Source organism: Bombina bombina, chromosome 1 (assembly GCF_027579735.1).
Source record: "Bombina bombina isolate aBomBom1 chromosome 1, aBomBom1.pri, whole genome shotgun sequence".
In the NCBI taxonomy this organism is placed as follows: Eukaryota; Metazoa; Chordata; class Amphibia; order Anura; family Bombinatoridae; genus Bombina; species Bombina bombina.
In genome coordinates this window covers 583,757,706-583,777,588 of record NC_069499.1, presented here as the reverse complement: position 1 = coordinate 583,777,588, position 19,883 = coordinate 583,757,706, and the positions used below count along the sequence as shown (strand labels likewise).

The 19,883-nt window shown below is 37.8% G+C and overlaps 1 protein-coding gene across 20 annotated transcripts in view; it reads left to right on the top strand.

Annotated features, from left to right (window-relative positions):
* The window catches only part of LRRFIP1 (LRR binding FLII interacting protein 1), a 244,359-nt gene that overhangs the window by 142,446 nt on the left and 82,030 nt on the right, over positions 1-19,883 (top strand). For 7 of the 20 annotated variants that reach the window (XM_053698848.1, XM_053698840.1, XM_053698839.1 and 4 more), the window contains exons 8-12: positions 99-152; positions 5,829-5,900; positions 6,205-6,249; positions 6,451-6,519; positions 9,430-9,507. The exons of 2 other annotated variants lie outside the window; for them this stretch is intronic. In XM_053698848.1, coding sequence (XP_053554823.1) covers positions 99-152; positions 5,829-5,900; positions 6,205-6,249; positions 6,451-6,519; positions 9,430-9,507 — 318 coding nt within the window. Of the gene's footprint in view, positions 1-98; positions 153-5,828; positions 5,901-6,204; positions 6,250-6,450; positions 6,520-9,429; positions 9,508-10,159; positions 10,184-19,883 lie in introns of those variants that run through there. 11 more of the 20 variants (XM_053698833.1, XM_053698841.1, XM_053698843.1 and 8 more) reach the window with 8 other exon arrangements.

Genomic DNA, 19,883 nt, shown 5'->3' with positions numbered 1-19,883 from the left:
TGATTCGTTCTGCTGCTTTTTGCATTTTTTACAAAGTCACTGACACAACTTGTTTAAGTGCATATATGTGAATTATGAATTTTTTCTTTTGCTCTCAGAGTTCAACGGGCAGTGGGGAGACCTCACGGGGACCCCCCAGAGATGAGGTGCTGGTTAGTTCTATGCGTGCCGTCTTGGTTTGAAGAGCATGTGGCCTATAAGCCTTATAACAGGCATTTAATGTTGCGCAAAGCTAGAGCTGCTGCTAATTATTACTAAAGCTGAACATTCTTGGATTATGGAGCTGTAAATAACTAAAATAAAAATATTCTCTTTTATACTGACTGGGCTGTAGTCTGTACTAATGTGATTGTGGCTTTTGCAGTATTGCCTGCTTTGTACATTTTCTTTAATGCTTGGAGTTGCAAATCTCTCTGACTGGTTGCATAGTAATTCTTGCTGCTCTTCCTGTATCTGGTCTCTAGGTTGTTCAGGTATTCATGGGCTGCCCTTTTATGGATTGTAAAGTCTGGGGCTGGATAATGCTGTAATTACCAAGGCTTTATTCTTGAGGTATCAAAAATAATTTTTGAGGTTTGAGAGATGAGCCCTACCTAAATGTTTAAGGAATACAAAGTGGAATTGATGACAATGGTAAATAGCTTTACTGATCTATTATCGTCATACCGGCTCTTTATAACAGAATCAGAAATACTTGTTTGTTTTATTCTGGTTTTCTGTATAGCACCATCCCTTCTTCTCTGGCTGATCTTGCAGTAAACACTCATAGGTGTTACACAACTTCCTAATTGCTTAAAACCAGAGCTCACTATTGTTCTGCTGCAGTGCACAAAAACCTGTTACACATGGGAGCAAACTGCTAGTATTTAAATGGACAGTAAAGTCTCAATTAAACTTTCAGGATTCAGATAGAGCATTGAATTTTTAACAACTTTCCAAGTTACTTATACTAGCTAATTTGTTTTGTTCTTTTGGAAGCCTTTGTGAAAAAAAACATACCTAGGTAGGCTCAGGATCAGCAGTGCACTACTGGGAAGTAGATGGTGATTGGTGGCTGAACATATGCCTTTTGTCAATGGCTCTTCATATGTATTTAGCTAGCTCCCAGTAGTACATTGCTGCACCATAAACAAGGCTACCTATATAATGAAGCACATTTGATAATATAAGTAATTTGGTATGCACTATCTGAAATGCAGAATACATATTTTGCGTTTCATGCAAGAAAATCATGTTTTTCGATAGATACAAATCTGCAGATATGTTAATTATCTTGCTCAACATGTATTTATTTTTTTTAATCCATCTGTTTGCCATTAAAAAAGTAAATAAATAAGAAATAAAGCTGTAGCCTGTCTGTAATTTAATTGAAAATACCTTGTTCTTGAGTGAAAATCGGGAGAGCACAGAGATGTATGGTGCAATCTATTTTAGACTTCTTGCTCATAGCTATTTACTGTGCATGGAGAGTGATTATTATTTAACTCTTCCCCAAGTGAACAGACATCATTGTGTATGAGCATTCAAGCATGTTTGTGTGTTGGCGTGCACACTCCTGACCTACCGCACTGCAAATCAGCATAATTTGAGAATGTGATGATGCCATTTGCCAGATCCATCGATAAGGGTTTTTTAATTAACTATCAGATTGCAGTGCTTTTAAAATATAGGTTGGAGGAAGATGTGTTATCATTCAGTGTATTTTAAAGAAAGAAAGGACAAACCATCATTCAAATCATGAATTTGAAGAGGATTTTTGACTATTGCACATTTCCATAAAACCAAATTCAGCTTTATTCCTATTGAGAACCTATATGTAGCCATACAGCAAACATAGCTAGGCTTTCCTTCAGTGAAGTCACCATGCAGTTTTTGCACTTGTGACACTTATTACAGAACAGAAAATGGACAAATTGGATAGTTCAGACAATTCTTGTATCTCCAGAATTGCCTAATTACTGTTAATCTGTGCGATTAGGATAGTTCAGTAATCCTCTCAGAAGTGGATATAAGGTAATATGACTGTAGACAAGGCCTTGGGGTGTGTAGTCATGCACTTAATAGAACACAATTTAATTTATTAAAGTGATGGTAAACTTTTCCCTTTGTATAAACAGAGTTGAATCAGTTGTAATGAAGATACAATATAACTTCCTTTTTAATGTAGTGCTGAATACCTGGTGCTCCGGCCGCCCACTTCAAAAATATAATTTATTTATTTTTGAGCTAACGGTTTGAACTGTTCTCCAATTGGTGCTCTAGCTACAAAAATAAATTTTGTGAGTACCATATGGCTAGAATGCTGATTGGAGAACAGTTCAAACCGTTGGCTCACAAAAAAAAATACTTTTGAAGTGGGTAGGTGGCCAGAGTGCGGGGTAATTTAAAGGGACAGTCTACAACAGAATTTTTATTGTTTAAAAAGATAGATCATCCCTTTATTACCCATTCCCCAGTTTTGCATAACCAACACTGTTACATTAATATATGTTTTACCTCTGTGATTAGCTTGTATCTAAGTCACTGCAGACTGCCCCCTTATCATGCAGTTTAACCAATCAGTGCAGACTCCTAAATAACTCCATGGGAGTGAGCATAATGTAATCTATATGACACACATGAACTAGTACTGTCCAACTGTGAAAACTTTCAAAATGCTCTGAGCTAAGAGGTGATTTTCAATGGTTTAGAAGTCAGTTTGAGCCTAGCTAGGTTTAGCTTTTCAAAAATACCACCAATAAACAAAGCAGATTTAATGATAAGTCAATTGGAAAGTTGTTTAAAATCGCATGCCCTATCTGAATCATGAATGTTTAATTTTGACTAGACTGTGCCTTTAATTTCAGTGTTACATTAAAAGTAAGTTAAAGCACATCTTCATTGCAACTGAAGAATTATAACCATCTAATATATCTCTTAACATTCTGTGTATACAAAAAGAAAAGTTTACCATCACTTTAAAGGTATACCCTAACCATATTTATTAGTGCACTGTGAAAATGGTTTTGTGATTTTGTAAAACTTTCCCCAAGTTTTGTGAAATCTCCATGCCACAGCACATTTTGGGCTAGATTACAAGTGGAGCACTAATTTATCGTGCGCACACAAACCGACAAATCTGACCATTTGCAGGAGTGCAATAAATAACCAGCCATTACCAGTCACTGGTTATTGCTACCATGAGCTAGTTCATTTTCTAAAAGTGCCCCAATTGCCCCCAAAATAAAGAGTCTTTTATTAAAACCGGGATTGAAAACTGTCATTTCATAGCGGTCTATGGAAACTGTATGCTCCCTGTAAATATACTGTGTGTGTGTGTGTGTGTGTGTGTGTATGTGTATATATACTACATATATATATATATATATATATATATATATATATATATATATACATATTTATCTGTTAATAAGTGTATATACACACATTAAGACATAAATATGTATTGATATTTACTGCATCACTTATCCCCTTCGCTGCGCTAGATCTTATGCCGTGTCTCATGGCATGAGAACGAGGCTCCCATTGGAGCCTATGGCAGCGCTAACTCATGAGCACAATGCTTCTGTGCAGTGAGTTCGCATTGCAGCTCACTTGTAATACCAGCGCACATTAGCATGCACTGGTCTTACTCAGTTGAGCGCAATTATTGCTTTAGCGTAAGCAATATTTAGTGCTCAACTTGTAATCTGGCCCTTTGTATTTACAAACCTGACCCTGGTTAATGGGCAGGATAGATTTAATTAAATATCACAGCTATAATTAAAAGAAGCTAATACTGATACAAAAATCAGGGCAATAAAGATTCTAAGCACTCTGTACAGACTGAGGGAGTTTAATCATGTTCAAGTAAGATGCAAATTTGAGGCCTGTTTTAAATTCGATGTTTCTATGTATTCACCAAGCATACCTCACAACTGTCCCTATTTGAGAGGGACAGTCCCTTATTTTGAGATCTATCAAGCTATCTTCTTGATTAAAGTGAAGGTCAATTTTGACAAATTAGTGTCTGGTTTTTAATAATCCTATTAAAAACAAGGGCACTTTAATTCATCAAAATTGACATTTCAAGCGTTTTCTTCAAAAACTTACCTTTTAATCCTGAGAGCCACTGCAGTACTTCCCCTACCCGTCGCAAGCCCTCTTTCCGGGTCGATAATGACGAATCTGGCTTCATCCAATCACAGCGTTTCCTCAGGCCATGATCCCCCCCGGGGGAATGTCGTGATTGGAGGAAGCCAGATTCATCATTTCTGACGTAAGCAGAGGCTTCCGACGGCCGGGGGAATCGATGCAGCAGCTTTCAGGATTAAAAGGTAAGTTTTTGAATAAAACGCTTGAAATGTCAATTCTGATTAATTAAAGTGCCCTTGTTTTTAATAGGATTATTAAAAACCGGGCACTAATTCGTCCAAATTGACCTTCACTTTAAATATCATTTACCAGGGATGTGAATTTATGTTAGACATTTGTTAGTATCCTATAACTCAGAATATAGTCTGACTTCAGACGTGCAGTAAAATCAGTCTTGTTCCTGCAGTATATTTTCCTACACTTACAACAAGAGACAAGAACCTAACCATGTCTAATATTCCAGTTAATCTCACATAGAAAACCCTCCAGTCAGCTTTTAGGTGTCAAAGGTTTGCTTTAGCATTCTATCAGTTAAAGGGATATTAAACCATACATGAATGCTAGACATAATTATGTATTGAAAGCAAAGATTAGCCTTCGAATAATATGTAGATACATCATATTTAAACAACTTATATAATTAAAAAATATATATATATATATGTAAAGGTTTAGTTTATATAAAGTAATGGATGCCTCTGTGTTTGAATTTTAAACCCCTGTTATATCTCTCTTTTGGTGAAGACAGATATAAAACAGACAATAAAAGATACTGTGCAAACAAGGTTGTGTGGAAACCCTGTTAGATAATTACATTAATCCTATGTTTCACACATCCTTATTTGCACGCTTTCTTGTATTCCCTTTGTATGACTAGCTCTAACTTCCTAATTCCTGTCATCAGCATTGAAAAAAGAAAAGCGGGAAAACATAAGTTCAAAGATTGCAACATCCATTACTTAATAATAGAAAAGTTGTCAAAATACATAATGAAAATATATTGCAATTTATATATATATATATATATATATATATATTTTTTTTTTAACTACATGCAATTAAAGATTTTATATTCCGATCATGTACTGTTAAATATTCCTTTAATCAAAAATAAATCAGACACTGCACAGATTCAGGAGACCTTGTTCATACTGTGTCAGACACCTCTAGAAACAGGATTCCTTTATTTATTTCTAAGGGTGTAATTTATAAGTTTATATACTTGATTTTTTTTTTTTAATTAAAGGGACAGTATAGTCAAACGTAACCTTTCATGATTCAGATACAACATGCAATTTTAAACAACTTTTCAATTTACTTCCATTATGTAATTTGCTTCATTCTGTTAGTATCCTTGGTTGAAAAGCATACTTAGGTAGTCTCAGGGGCAGCAATGATTAGTGGCTGCATATACACCTTATTTTTCTGGCTACATATACACCTATTTTCATTGGCTCACCTCATGTGTTCAGCTAGCTTGTTAATCAAAAGATACCAAGAGAATAAAGCAAATTAAATAATAAAAGTAAATTGGAAAGATGTTTAACATTGTGTGCCCTGTTGTCTGAATCATGAAAGAAGAATGCTGAGTTTCATGTCCGTTTAAATAACAATCATTTTATTGTGGGATTTAAAGTACAATTAAAGGTTGTGTTAACCCTTTTTGTGCTGATTCTTCTTCTCTCCCTGAACAGAACACATATTACTCTGACACTGGCTCTACACTGAACTCAAAATCTCAGCAGCCTCTGCACAATGGAAGCCGGGTCTGTCTTTCCCTTTTCTTCTTTCACTGCTTGTCTTTATTTTACCTCTGGTTTAAGCTTGTAGCCTTGTTGTTCATGTATAAAATGCCAGAGAAGTCCTTAGGGTAGTTCCAGACAATGGGAACATTGTGAGTGGTAAATAGCCAAGATGACACAGTCTCTCTCTCCTGCATTTTAATACTTTGAACTACATTCGGTTGTGGCAGATATGGAAGTATGAGCTTCCTAAATTGTGAAAAACCAGACCAGAGATCATATCTGCTCTTCATAGCTTCCTATAATAACCTCTCTGTTTTCTTTGCAGCCCTCCTTACTCACCTGCAGCACTTTGCCTTCCAGATCTCAGAGGGTGGGTCTAATCTTGGGTATCCTACGCTCAGTAATACTCTTTCTTTTCTATGTATCTTGCTGTTCCTCTTCTCTTTCATCAATTTTTCATGATCTTAATATATGTGCTACTGCTTCCCTTCCTTTCTCTGTCTAGTCTACCTTATTTTTAATCGCTATATCCTCCACTTCCCTAACCTGCTCACTGTCTGTTCTTTACTAGCAGAGCTCTTTGTACGATGAGGGTGTTACCAGTGGCAGTCGCCGCTACAGTTCTTCCAGCTCGCGGCCTGTGAGATCATGTTTTTTTGTTTTTTTCCCCTCATGCTTGCAATATCCCCTTTAATGTATGTTATCTGACCTGTGATTTGTGTTGTGTAGCAGTGACACCTGCATGGGTATTCGTCTTGATTTTGCTCCCTTTTTTGCTGTTTAATCAGTAGTGTGAAAGTAAAGACCCTGTGACTTGAACATGTCCCAGTGAGCATTGTTTGGTCCACAACAGACCCACACTTTATATAGCACCATGTGTTTCTCTACCCATATATAACACCCACACTCTGTAGAACTATCCCACCTCCCAACACGGAGGTCATATACTCCTTTTTAATATGCCAAACATTACTGATTTAACTACATATAATGTCCCCTGTCCTGCACTCGAAAGTCTAGATATCTCCCTAGTTTGTTACTCTACAACAGGGGTAGGAACGCATTTCCAACAAGAAGTTTGTTTATATAAACCAAATGCAAATGAGCACTTATTTACCAAGGTACGTGATGCTGATATTCACAGTCACACACATCACAAAACCAATATATCCATATACAGACCATAAATGAGTGAGTTGCCTATATGGACACTCTTTTTGTTACAAATGGGGATAGTGTGCTGCCAGATTGTATGCAATGGATAGCTGCATTGTAGCTTACGTTGGAAAGCAATGCTCTGTAATATTTCCAGTAGTGCTAGGTAAAGTGCCATCTTTATTTTGACGTCCCTTTATCTGTGCACTGCAGTTCATATATCATTCTTTATAACATGGCTTATGTTACTCCAATCTGAATTCTAATACACATTGTTGTCCTGCATTTTGTGTATGTCATAGTCCTGTATAACTAACATTCTAGTGCTGCATATCCTATAAAGTTTATCATGATGAGTGTGCCCAGTCTTGCTCGGTATACAGCATGCCCCATGTTAGGTTCACATGCATTTCAGCCCTACACATTCTAAAGCATACGTATAGTTATATACTCTACAACCCCAGTTATACCCCCAGTGTAAAACCTCTCAAGTTTCCAGGTTTATAGCACACACTGGTGAACTCAGTCCTTTATAGTATGTAGCTTGCCTCCAAGTCCTTCCCTTTAGCATACTTGTTTTATATACATTCTATATAATAGATTTCTACTCTATAACATACCCCCAGTTCTACACTTTGTAATATGCTCCCATTTCTCTTTTCTTCCATTTTCATATAACTGCATCCAATAGACACTACTATAAAGAATAAGATGCACAGATACTGATATAAAAATCCAGTATAAAACTGTTTTAAAAACTTACTTAGAAGCTCTCAGTTTAGCTCTGTTGAAACACAAACAGGAGCAAGCTGGAGAAGGTATCTGACGGTATTCTCATAAAACTTTGGGTCTTGGTTAGGAGTCTGAAAATCAGAGCAATGTTATTTAAAAATAAGCAAAACTATAAAAAAAAACTTAAAAACCAACAACTTTATGGGCTTTATAAATGGATCATCTACAAAACATTTATGCAAAGAAAAAATGACTGTATAATGTCCCTTTAAGTATTGCATGGGATCTGAATAAATCTCCCCAGACCTGAACTATATATAACATTTTTATTTTTATTTCATTTCTGAACTTATAACATGCTGAACAACTGTATAGTATTCTGTATACTACCTGCCCAGTACAACATACTAAATCATATGCTGTAAGTCCTGTATTCTTTCTAATATGCTCAAAGACACCCCCCCCCCCCCAATACAGATCATGCTTTGAAGCCAATCATGTATTCTATACACCACTGATTTACACCTGCATTTGATATGGTCTTGCTTTGCATCCTGTAATGTAAAACACTTTTTATTTTATACCTGAAAATCCTGTACTCTAACATGATCCCAGTGTAATACTATTTAACTTTGTATCCATATCACTCTGTACATGATTTCATTATTTTTCTGTTCTGTATAACTTGCCCCAGATTTACTTTCTGTAAGAGACTCTGGAAATGCTGTCTGTATTTCAATTTACTTATCAAATCTTCTCTCCTATGTCCCTCTCAGAGTTCTGTCAAGCTTGGAATAGTTTTAACTGATCAGTGAACTCCTCCATGTGAAGTTATTTTTAGGATGTCTCTTAGCTGGAGTTTTTTTAGGGGGGTCATGTGACAACAGTTGGCTCAAGTGCATTGTGTAACCCTTTCACTACCGTTGGACTATTCAGTATTCATAATTTAAGTCACTATTGCTAAAATTTTATTCTCTAACAAAGGGCATGCAGGATTTGCACTATAATAGCCCTTAATATGATAGTAAGCTTGTATCAGTGGGAGTCCTGTTTATCAGCCAATTAGCATTTAGTCCCTTGGTCCCAGTTGTACACAGACATGCAATTTATTTTTGCTTCACTATCAAAAGAAACCACTTTAACATAACCTTTCTTTCATGCAAATATATATGTTTAACTTGTATAAATATAATATATATATATATATATATATATATATATATATATATATAAAATTACAGTTTAATTTCTCTTTATCTCAACAAGAAAAGCAGAACTTGAGATCTAATCCAAAATCCAGGGTCCTTAGAAGAATTTAATGAATGGATTTGGACACCCTTGCTATATAACATACTATATAACATGCCCAGAGTCTTTCTCTCTGTTTAACAACCTCTATGTTTTGCATTCTATTAGATACTGAAGCCCCATCCAGTATTTAACACAAATTCAAGATGAACATATATAACCCCCCTGCATTCTCTCTGCCACACTTGCAGTCCCACATTATCAACTTCATTCTTTAGCACTGAAGTCTAGTGAATATTGCCAGTATCACTAACAATATAGTGCACCTATAAGTAATAATTATTACTTAATTCTGTATAACTTGCTCCCAATCTTCTGTCTTTCTTTCCTCATGCTGTCTGCTTGTTTTTGGAAGCCCTCTGAGTACAGTTGTTACCTGGGCTCTGGATCACGCGCCTCATCTCGTGCCAGTTCTGCCCGTGCTAGCCCTGTGGTGAGAATTCTGCTTTTTATCTCTAACCCCTGTTGTGCTGGTGTGTTTCTTTGTTTTTTGTCTCCTACTGACCCATATGTCTTGTTAATATACATGTGTTTTTCAATCATTAGCATTTCAGGAGTCCTGGGAACAGGGACTAATATGAGTTTATGATAAAGATTAAAACAACAAAAGTTGTGTTGTAAAGATAACCTTACTCCTGTAAGTTTTTACAATATGGACATATTAAGTGGGTGAATGTTTTTTGTTTGTATGCGAGAAATGTGAAACCAGTGCAGGGTTTATTCTGTGAATGAACATCTGGATTTGGTGGGTCAGCGTGATGATAGTAAAAAAGCAGCCTTGGAGATTTTAGGTGTTTAGTTGGTGCTGGAAGGAGGGATACATAGAAGATCAGTTTTGGAGATGTTGAGCATTGGGTAGAAAGAGGTCAGCCAAGAAGGTCATCCTAGAAGAGAAATGTGATAGGTAACTGCTGACATGAGACAGTGGGAAAGGCCTGTTGGAGAGAGAGAGAGAGATTTGATCTGTCGGCTTATAGATCAAACACAAGTCTTCATTAGGCAGGAAAGCTGAACTTTTTAAACCGTCATCCCTGGATAGAGATATTACAGCCTGGGCCTGGTGAACTTTATGTGCAGTTCTGTGAAGTACCTTTTATTCCATGTTGTGTGTGTGTAATTTATGCTGCTGTTTGCATCTACATTATGTGCCTGGTATTGTATCACAGCTTGTTCCCATGCTGCTAGCTGTCTTGTGGAGACATGGCGTGACCAGTTATGCCAGATCGTGCTAGTTGATAATTTGTATTGTGGAAGTTAGGAAGTGTTTTTTTCATAAAACGCCAAATTATATTTGCTATTTAAGTATTTCTGTCCTGAGTCCTCTGAAGTACCTAGTTATTAGTCTAGTTCAGAGTATTGACTTGAGCGTCTATAATTTCACTGGAGGGACCATGCCATCTTTAAAAAGGCAACTTGGGAGCAAAAGGCTAAACAAAGATATTTTGTAATTAAACATCCAGGGAAGAGCCAGTAGCTGATAAGTTTCAGAAGCCCCCTTTTAAATGAGAGGCTTTCTTGTACTTCCAGCGAAGAAAATTAACTGCAGTTAGTGCAAGTTGATCTGAATTAACTTAAACATACAAATAGATCAGTATATGCTTACGGATATTGACAGAGTTTATTGTGTAAATTGTTAAAGAACCATTTAATACAGTAGAATGGCATAATCAAGAAGTGTATTATAAAAAAAAAAATGAAACTGCACTTTCTCTGAATTTTAAATGAGCAGTCGATTTTGTTTTCCTGACAAACTGCAACATGCTCTTTCTGAATCATGAACATTTAATTTTGACTTTAGTGTCTCTTTAATTTATGCCATAGCCTTATTCCAAATAATTATTTGGTAAAAAGATGATGTCTTAGTTGTGTCCCTAACTGTAAACCAAACAGGAAGTATGTGTGTATAAATATGTATGTATGTAATGTGTGTGTGTATGTGTGTGTGTATATGTATATATATATATATATATATATATATATATGTGTGTATATATATATATATATGTGTATATGTATATATATATATATATATGTGTATATATATATATATATATGTGTATATATATATATATATGTGTATATATATATATATATCGAGAAATAAATACGGGAGAGAAGCAAATGCTTTAAAATTTATATATAAGCTAGTGAACAAGGGTAACCTCCAATCGGTCCTTGTTGGTATTATAAGTACATATGGTGCAGGCCCTTAAATAGTATTATAATGTGTAATATAACAGAAGAACTCATCCTGGAAAATAGCCAGGTTGAAAAAAGACAGGGAAACAGCACTCTTTTGAAAAAACAATATTTTTACTAGCACGATTTATATACATAAGTGGTAAAGGGGATGGCAATCGGGAGTCCTGCCTCCACCCTTGAACCGCAAGGATAGGCAAAGTACACTGTGTGTAAGGTACAAAATAGTTTGCAACAACAATATTTATCAAAAAAACAAATATTTATAATGGGACCTTCCGAGTCCAATATACAAAACCTGACCGGTCAGGGGATGTGCGGAACAAGTTGCGCAATATGTAAATGCAGCACAATACAAAGCTGACTTTAGTAAAGCCTGTCACACTTCCTACACCCAGCTGCACACAGCACCTCTGTGAAGAGGTAATTGCTGGGCAGGTAAAACGTAGTAAGGGATCTAAGAAAGTGATGACAGCTTTATAACAAGCGGGATAAGCTAGTCAGATATACCTTGCAAACTGTACATAGAAGAATTTATATTCAGAGGGGAAGTGTATTCCTGGGATCAACTACACCCTGCTGCAGCCGACGCCTCACTCAGGAGGTATAGCGGTCGGGCAGGTAGAAAAATGGGATCTAAGTGATCTTAATGGAAACACGCCCTCAGGATATGTACATAAGTAGATAGACCAGACATTTAAATCTTCATGCATGGATGACATGTATTGCAGACAAGGTATAAGTAAGTACATTCAAGAAAACAGCGTTATTGCATGTCATGCAGAAAAGCAATTAGGTGTGTTAGTATTCAGCATATGTCTGTCCATTTTAAGTTCCTAGAAAAAGCTGTGCCCCCTCTCGACAGAGTGGCGTTTGCCAGGTGCGAAATTCATGCACATAAGCCAAAGCTGATTCATGCAGTTAGCGGCAAGGAATGTAATGGAACCATACGACCTGATAGCTGAAATGACAAGTCGGCCGTGCCGAGTAGCTGTGAGTCCATGACATGTATGCCAAAATATGCCGAGTTTTGATTCTGACTTTGCTTTAAGAGTGCCTGGTAGTAAACCGCAGGGCTTGTTTGCAGATTCTTTGCTTAATGATCTTCACACGCACATCACGTGATCCGGTCGGCTGGACCTATGCCGACGCGCGTTTCACCCGTGCGTCCAAGTTGCTTAACGGGCTTCGTCAGGGCGTGATATCCAAGGTGCACCTGTCACTCTATTTATACCTAGTGTCGTTTTGCGCCTCTACTGACGGGTGAAAGTATTGCAAGTATTTGCAAAGTATCAACAATTAAGGAAAAACCAAAATGTGTCTATATTCAAATATGAAGTAATAAAAAAGGATCTATCTTACTTTACATTGAAATTTAGAGAAATATAAAGGAGAAAATAATAAATATATTGATGTTGCAATCGTCTTTTTATTAAAAATTAACAGAATTTAGCCTACTATAGTACAAGACGCTAGAGAGTGTGTTTATTCACAGAAAACAGGCCATATCCAATTTGTCATTGAGGCCTGCAGGAAGCTGGGTACCCAAAACTGAGATCCACCTGCATTCCTTTTGGAGGAGAATTCTGTCATTATCCCCCCCTCTATTGTTGGTTATGCCCCTATCTATCCCGATAAAGGAGAGAGAGTCAGGATTACTGTCATGCATGTGTTCGTAATGTTTGGCAACGTTACTTTTCTGGTTCTTATATTTCACATCGTCCCGGTGCTCTGTTATCCGGTCTTTTATGGCCCTTCTCGTTTTTCCCACGTAATAACGCGGGCAGCTACACGAAAGAAGGTAAACAACCCCTTCCGTGTTGCAATTCACAAAGTGTTTTAGAGTATATGTTTTTCCTGTGTGTGTTGCAAATTGTTTGGTCTTAACCATATACTTGCATGCAACACATTTCCCACAGGGATGGTTGCCATAGGATCTGTGTTTGGACAACCAATTTTGTTGTTTAGGAGTCGACAAATATTGGCTCCTCACCAATTTGTCTTTAAGACTCGGTGCCCTTTTGGCTGTGATGTTTGGAAAATCCCCAACATCACGTGATACTGCTTCATCACTAGTCAAAGTGTGCCAGTTGTGTGCCAAAATCTGTTTTAATGAGGTCCAATGGCAATTATACTCAGTGACCAATCTAATTTTTGATGATTCACCAGTCTTGTCTTTGGGTACCAAAAGACTATCCCTATTCAGATGGGCCGCACCGGTTAGGGCTTGTTTCACTATCCTCTTTGAATATCCTCTATTCAAAAACCTTTTTTCCATTTCAGCCGCATGCTGATAGTACTTCCCTTTTGTGGAACAATTTCGGCGTAGCCTGAGAAATTGGCCCTTAGGGATACCCCTTTTTAGGTGGCTTGGGTGATGGCTAGAAGCGTGAAGAAGGCTATTAGTGGCCGTGCTTTTGCGATAGTTTTCTGTCATCAGGCAGCCATCTTTAATCTTCACATTTATATCCAAAAAGGATATTTCTTCCTTACTAAACTGTAGGGTAAGTGAGATATTACTCTTGTTCTTATTTAGAGAATTCACAAATTCTTTCAAGGTCTGCTCTGAGCCTTCCCAGACTAGGAAGACATCATCCACATATCGTAGCCATATGTGGATGTTCTCGTCGAAAAGGGGATTCTGGTACACTTCTTCCATTTCCCAGATGCCTAGATGGAGACACGCATAAGTGGGAGCACATGTTGCTCCCATAGCTGTGCCCTGTTGCTGGGAATATATCTTATTGTCAAACATAAATATGTTATTTGTAAGTGTGAATTTTAGCAGTTCAATCGCGAAGTCAGTATGTTGTACAGCACTCATACCTCTCGTCGATAGGAAATGCTTACATGCCCTAAGTCCTACTTCGTGTGGGATAGATGAATATAGTCCCTCCACGTCTAGGGTGACAAGGATGGCATTTTCGGGGAGCACCAACCTGTCAATCTTACGTAGGAAATCCGAGGTATCCATGATGTATGATGGAAGGGTGATGAGGTAGGGTCTAAGAAAGGAGTCCACGTAGTTGCCCAGATTTTCAGTAAGGCTGCCTATGCCAGCCACAATCGGTCTACCTGGAGGATGGTTGGCATTTTTGTGGATCTTAGGGATGCAGTAAAATACAGGCATCACCGGATGTTCTGGATATAGGTACTTAAATTCTGTGGAGGTAATAATATCCTTGCTTTTTGCTTCTTTCAAAATATTGAAAAGTGCAAATTGTAATGCAGGGATCGGGTTAAACGTTAAACTCTTGTAGAATGTTTTATCCAAGAGTTGACGTTTAACCTCCAAAGTATACATGTTTTCGTCCCAGAGAACCAAATTCCCACCCTTATCCGCGGGTTTTATTACAAAGCCCTTGGCATTCATTAGCTGGTTAAGTGCCTTTCTTTCAGATTTTGTTAGATTGTCATTGACCAATCCAGTGAAGGGTAGTCCTAGGATTTGTTTTTCAACTTCTCTGACGAAAATGTTCACAGCTGGTACCATGGATAGCTGTGGCATGTATTTGGATTTTGCCTTAAAATTAGAGTGAAACCTCTCATACTGGATGGAGTCTTCCATCTGTGAGGGGACATATTGGCTGCCTTCACTATCTGCCAAAAGACTCTGAAGGTTCAATATGCTAGATGTATCTTCTCTATTTAGAGCAACATCCTCCACTAGGTGTCTACTCTTTCCTTTCATAATTTGCGATAGTACAACCCGACGTGCAAATAGGTGTAGGTCTTTAATAAACTTAAACTTATTAAGTGAATTAGTAGGACAAAAGGTCAATCCTTTTTTTAAAACCTCTATATGTATGAGATTCAATTTGAAGGAGGATAGATTGATTATCTGAAGACCCTCTTCTGAATTATTCAATATCCCCTTCGACCCCGAAACCCTCGCGATCTGCCCCGAGGGTAGTTCGTTTGGTTCTGGTCGTAACTCCGTTGCCGTCGTTGTCTGGAGGGATACCTCCTCTCTTCTAAGTGTGTACCTGCTGCTTTTCCTCCTCCTTTTTCTTCCCCCTCTCCTCCTTCTCCTAAAAAAGACTGTGAGTTCCTACGGGTAGATCTTCGGTGCTCAGATTCTATATCTGACCCATCAGTACCCGAGTCGTAGGAACTTCTTTGTGGCAGATAATTATAAACTTTTTTATTTTTATAATCATCATTGTCTCGCGAGAATTTCCTACCTTTTCTTAATTTAATATCAGTTTGTAACCTTGATATTTGTTCTTTTATCTCCTCATTTAGTTTTGCAAAGTTTGTATTACTTGAAAAAGTGTTAACCAGTTTAAGTGATTCCTCTGCCTGAGTGATGGTCTTTTCTAGTCTTTCTTTGTTACGAATGACCATTTTTTTCATCAAAATGATGGAGCAGTCTGAGAGGCTGGAATTCCAACCTTCCATAAACTCTTCACCTCCCTCGTCTTCCCTCAGATTAGTCCCAGGGTCCAATCGAAGACGTAAACCCCTCGGGATGATGTTCATTTTAATATAATTCTCAAGGCTTGATGTCTCAGCCCTAAGTTTTACTTGTTTAACAAGTTGTTTTTTATAGCTTTTAAAAGCACCATAGATGTTGACTGGTGTATTGCTACTAGTATCCTGACTCTCTTCCAAATTGGATACAGATAGTGAAGCTGTAAGTTCAGCCTCCCAATTTTCATCTGAAAATGTAAATGCCATTCTAATAGCGTCTTGTAAAGTAATATATATGCCAAAACCTCACGGCTCAAAGCCGGAGACAAGGTATCCAGAATGCCAAAAGGAACCCCAAAGTTTTACCAGGGCAATGTATGATATTCCTGGTTATTTAGCTAGGGGATCTATCTCACCGGAGACCAGGGAAGCTAGGATAAACCTAAGTAGCCTGGTATAATAATAAAGAATATCGAGAAATAAATACGGGAGAGAAGCAAATGCTTTAAAATTTATATATAAGCTAGTGAACAAGGGTAACCTCCAATCAGTCCTTGTTGGTATTATAAGTACATATGGTGCAGGCCCTTAAATAGTATTATAATGTGTAATATAACAGAAGAACTCATCCTGGAAAATAGCCAGGTTGAAAAAAGACAGGGAAACAGCACTCTTTTGAAAAAACAATATTTTTACTAGCACGATTTATATACATAAGTGGTAAAGGGGATGGCAATCGGGAGTCCTGCCTCCACCCTTGAACCGCAAGGATAGGCAAAGTACACTGTGTGTAAGGTACAAAATAGTTTGCAACAACAATATTTATCAAAAAAAACAAATATTTATAATGGGACCTTCCGAGTCCAATATACAAAACCTGACCGGTCAGGGGATGTGCGGAACAAGTTGCGCAATATGTAAATGCAGCACAATACAAAGCTGACTTTAGTAAAGCCTGTCACACTTCCTACACCCAGCTGCACACAGCACCTCTGTGAAGAGGTAATTGCTGGGCAGGTAAAACGTAGTAAGGGATCTAAGAAAGTGATGACAGCTTTATAACAAGCGGGATAAGCTAGTCAGATATACCTTGCAAACTGTACATAGAAGAATTTATATTCAGAGGGGAAGTGTATTCCTGGGATCAACTACACCCTGCTGCAGCCGACGCCTCACTCAGGAGGTATAGCGGTCGGGCAGGTAGAAAAATGGGATCTAAGTGATCTTAATGGAAACACGCCCTCAGGATATGTACATAAGTAGATAGACCAGACATTTAAATCTTCATGCATGGATGACATGTATTGCAGACAAGGTATAAGTAAGTACATTCAAGAAAACAGCGTTATTGCATGTCATGCAGAAAAGCAATTAGGTGTGTTAGTATTCAGCATATGTCTGTCCATTTTAAGTTCCTAGAAAAAGCTGTGCCCCCTCTCGACAGAGTGGCGTTTGCCAGGTGCGAAATTCATGCACATAAGCCAAAGCTGATTCATGCAGTTAGCGGCAAGGAATGTAATGGAACCATACGACCTGATAGCTGAAATGACAAGTCGGCCGTGCCGAGTAGCTGTGAGTCCATGACATGTATGCCAAAATATGCCGAGTTTTGATTCTGACTTTGCTTAAATGCGGCTGAAATGGAAAAAAGGTTTTTGAATAGAGGATATTCAAAGAGGATAGTGAAACAAGCCCTAACCGGTGCGGCCCATCTGAATAGGGATAGTCTTTTGGTACCCAAAGACAAGACTGGTGAATCATCAAAAATTAGATTGGTCACTGAGTATAATTGCCATTGGACCTCATTAAAACAGATTTTGGCACACAACTGGCACACTTTGACTAGTGATGAAGCAGTATCACGTGATGTTGGGGATTTTCCAAACATCACAGCCAAAAGGGCACCGAGTCTTAAAGACAAATTGGTGAGGAGCCAATATTTGTCGACTCCTAAACAACAAAATTGGTTGTCCAAACACAGATCCTATGGCAACCATCCCTGTGGGAAATGTGTTGCATGCAAGTATATGGTTAAGACCAAACAATTTGCAACACACACAGGAAAAACATATACTCTAAAACACTTTGTGAATTGCAACACGGAAGGGGTTGTTTACCTTCTTTCGTGTAGCTGCCCGCGTTATTACGTGGGAAAAACGAGAAGGGCCATAAAAGACCGGATAACAGAGCACCGGGACGATGTGAAATATAAGAACCAGAAAAGTAACGTTGCCAAACATTACGAACACATGCATGACAGTAATCCTGACTCTCTCTCCTTTATCGGGATAGATAGGGGCATAACCAACAATAGAGGGGGGGATAATGACAGAATTCTCCTCCAAAAGGAATGCAGGTGGATCTCAGTTTTGGGTACCCAGCTTCCTGCAGGCCTCAATGACAAATTGGATATGGCCTGTTTTCTGTGAATAAACACACTCTCTAGCGTCTTGTACTATAGTAGGCTAAATTCTGTTAATTTTTAATAAAAAGACGATTGCAACATCAATATATTTATTATTTTCTCCTTTATATTTCTCTAAATTTCAATGTAAAGTAAGATAGATCCTTTTTTATTACTTCATATTTGAATATAGACACATTTTGGTTTTTCCTTAATTGTTGATACTTTGCAAATACTTGCAATACTTTCACCCGTCAGTAGAGGCGCAAAACGACACTAGGTATAAATAGAGTGACAGGTGCACCTTGGATATCACGCCCTGACGAAGCCCGTTAAGCAACTTGGACGCACGGGTGAAACGCGCGTCGGCATAGGTCCAGCCGACCGGATCACGTGATGTGCGTGTGAAGATCATTAAGCAAAGAATCTGCAAACAAGCCCTGCGGTTTACTACCAGGCACTCTTAAAGCAAAGTCAGAATCAAAACTCGGCATATTTTGGCATACATGTCATGGACTCACAGCTACTCGGCACGGCCGACTTGTCATTTCAGCTATCAGGTCGTATGGTTCCATTACATTCCTTGCCGCTAACTGCATGAATCAGCTTTGGCTTATGTGCATGAATTTCGCACCTGGCAAACGCCACTCTGTCGAGAGGGGGCACAGCTTTTTCTAGGAACTTAAAATGGACAGACATATGCTGAATACTAACACACCTAATTGCTTTTCTGCATGACATGCAATAACGCTGTTTTCTTGAATGTACTTACTTATACCTTGTCTGCAATACATGTCATCCATGCATGAAGATTTAAATGTCTGGTCTATCTACTTATGTACATATCCTGAGGGCGTGTTTCCATTAAGATCACTTAGATCCCATTTTTCTACCTGCCCGACCGCTATACCTCCTGAGTGAGGCGTCGGCTGCAGCAGGGTGTAGTTGATCCCAGGAATACACTTCCCCTCTGAATATAAATTCTTCTATGTACAGTTTGCAAGGTATATCTGACTAGCTTATCCCGCTTGTTATAAAGCTGTCATCACTTTCTTAGATCCCTTACTACGTTTTACCTGCCCAGCAATTACCTCTTCACAGAGGTGCTGTGTGCAGCTGGGTGTAGGAAGTGTGACAGGCTTTACTAAAGTCAGCTTTGTATTGTGCTGCATTTACATATTGCGCAACTTGTTCCGCACATCCCCTGACCGGTCAGGTTTTGTATATTGGACTCGGAAGGTCCCATTATAAATATTTGTTTTTTTGATAAATATTGTTGTTGCAAACTATTTTGTACCTTACACACAGTGTACTTTGCCTATCCTTGCGGTTCAAGGGTGGAGGCAGGACTCCCGATTGCCATCCCCTTTACCACTTATGTATATAAATCGTGCTAGTAAAAATATTGTTTTTTCAAAAGAGTGCTGTTTCCCTGTCTTTTTTCAACCTGGCTATTTTCCAGGATGAGTTCTTCTGTTATATTACACATTATAATATATATATATATATATGTGTATATATATATATATATATATGTATATATATATATGTATATATATATATGTATATATATGTATATATATATATGTATATGTATATATACATACATACATACATACATACATACATACACACACAGTTGTATGCAAAAGTTTAGGCACCCCTGACAATTTCCATGATTTTCATTTATAAATAATTGGGTGTTTGGATCAGCTATTTCATTTTGTTCTATCAAATAACTGAAGGACACAGTAATATTTCAGTAGTGAAATGAGGTTTATTGGATTAACAGA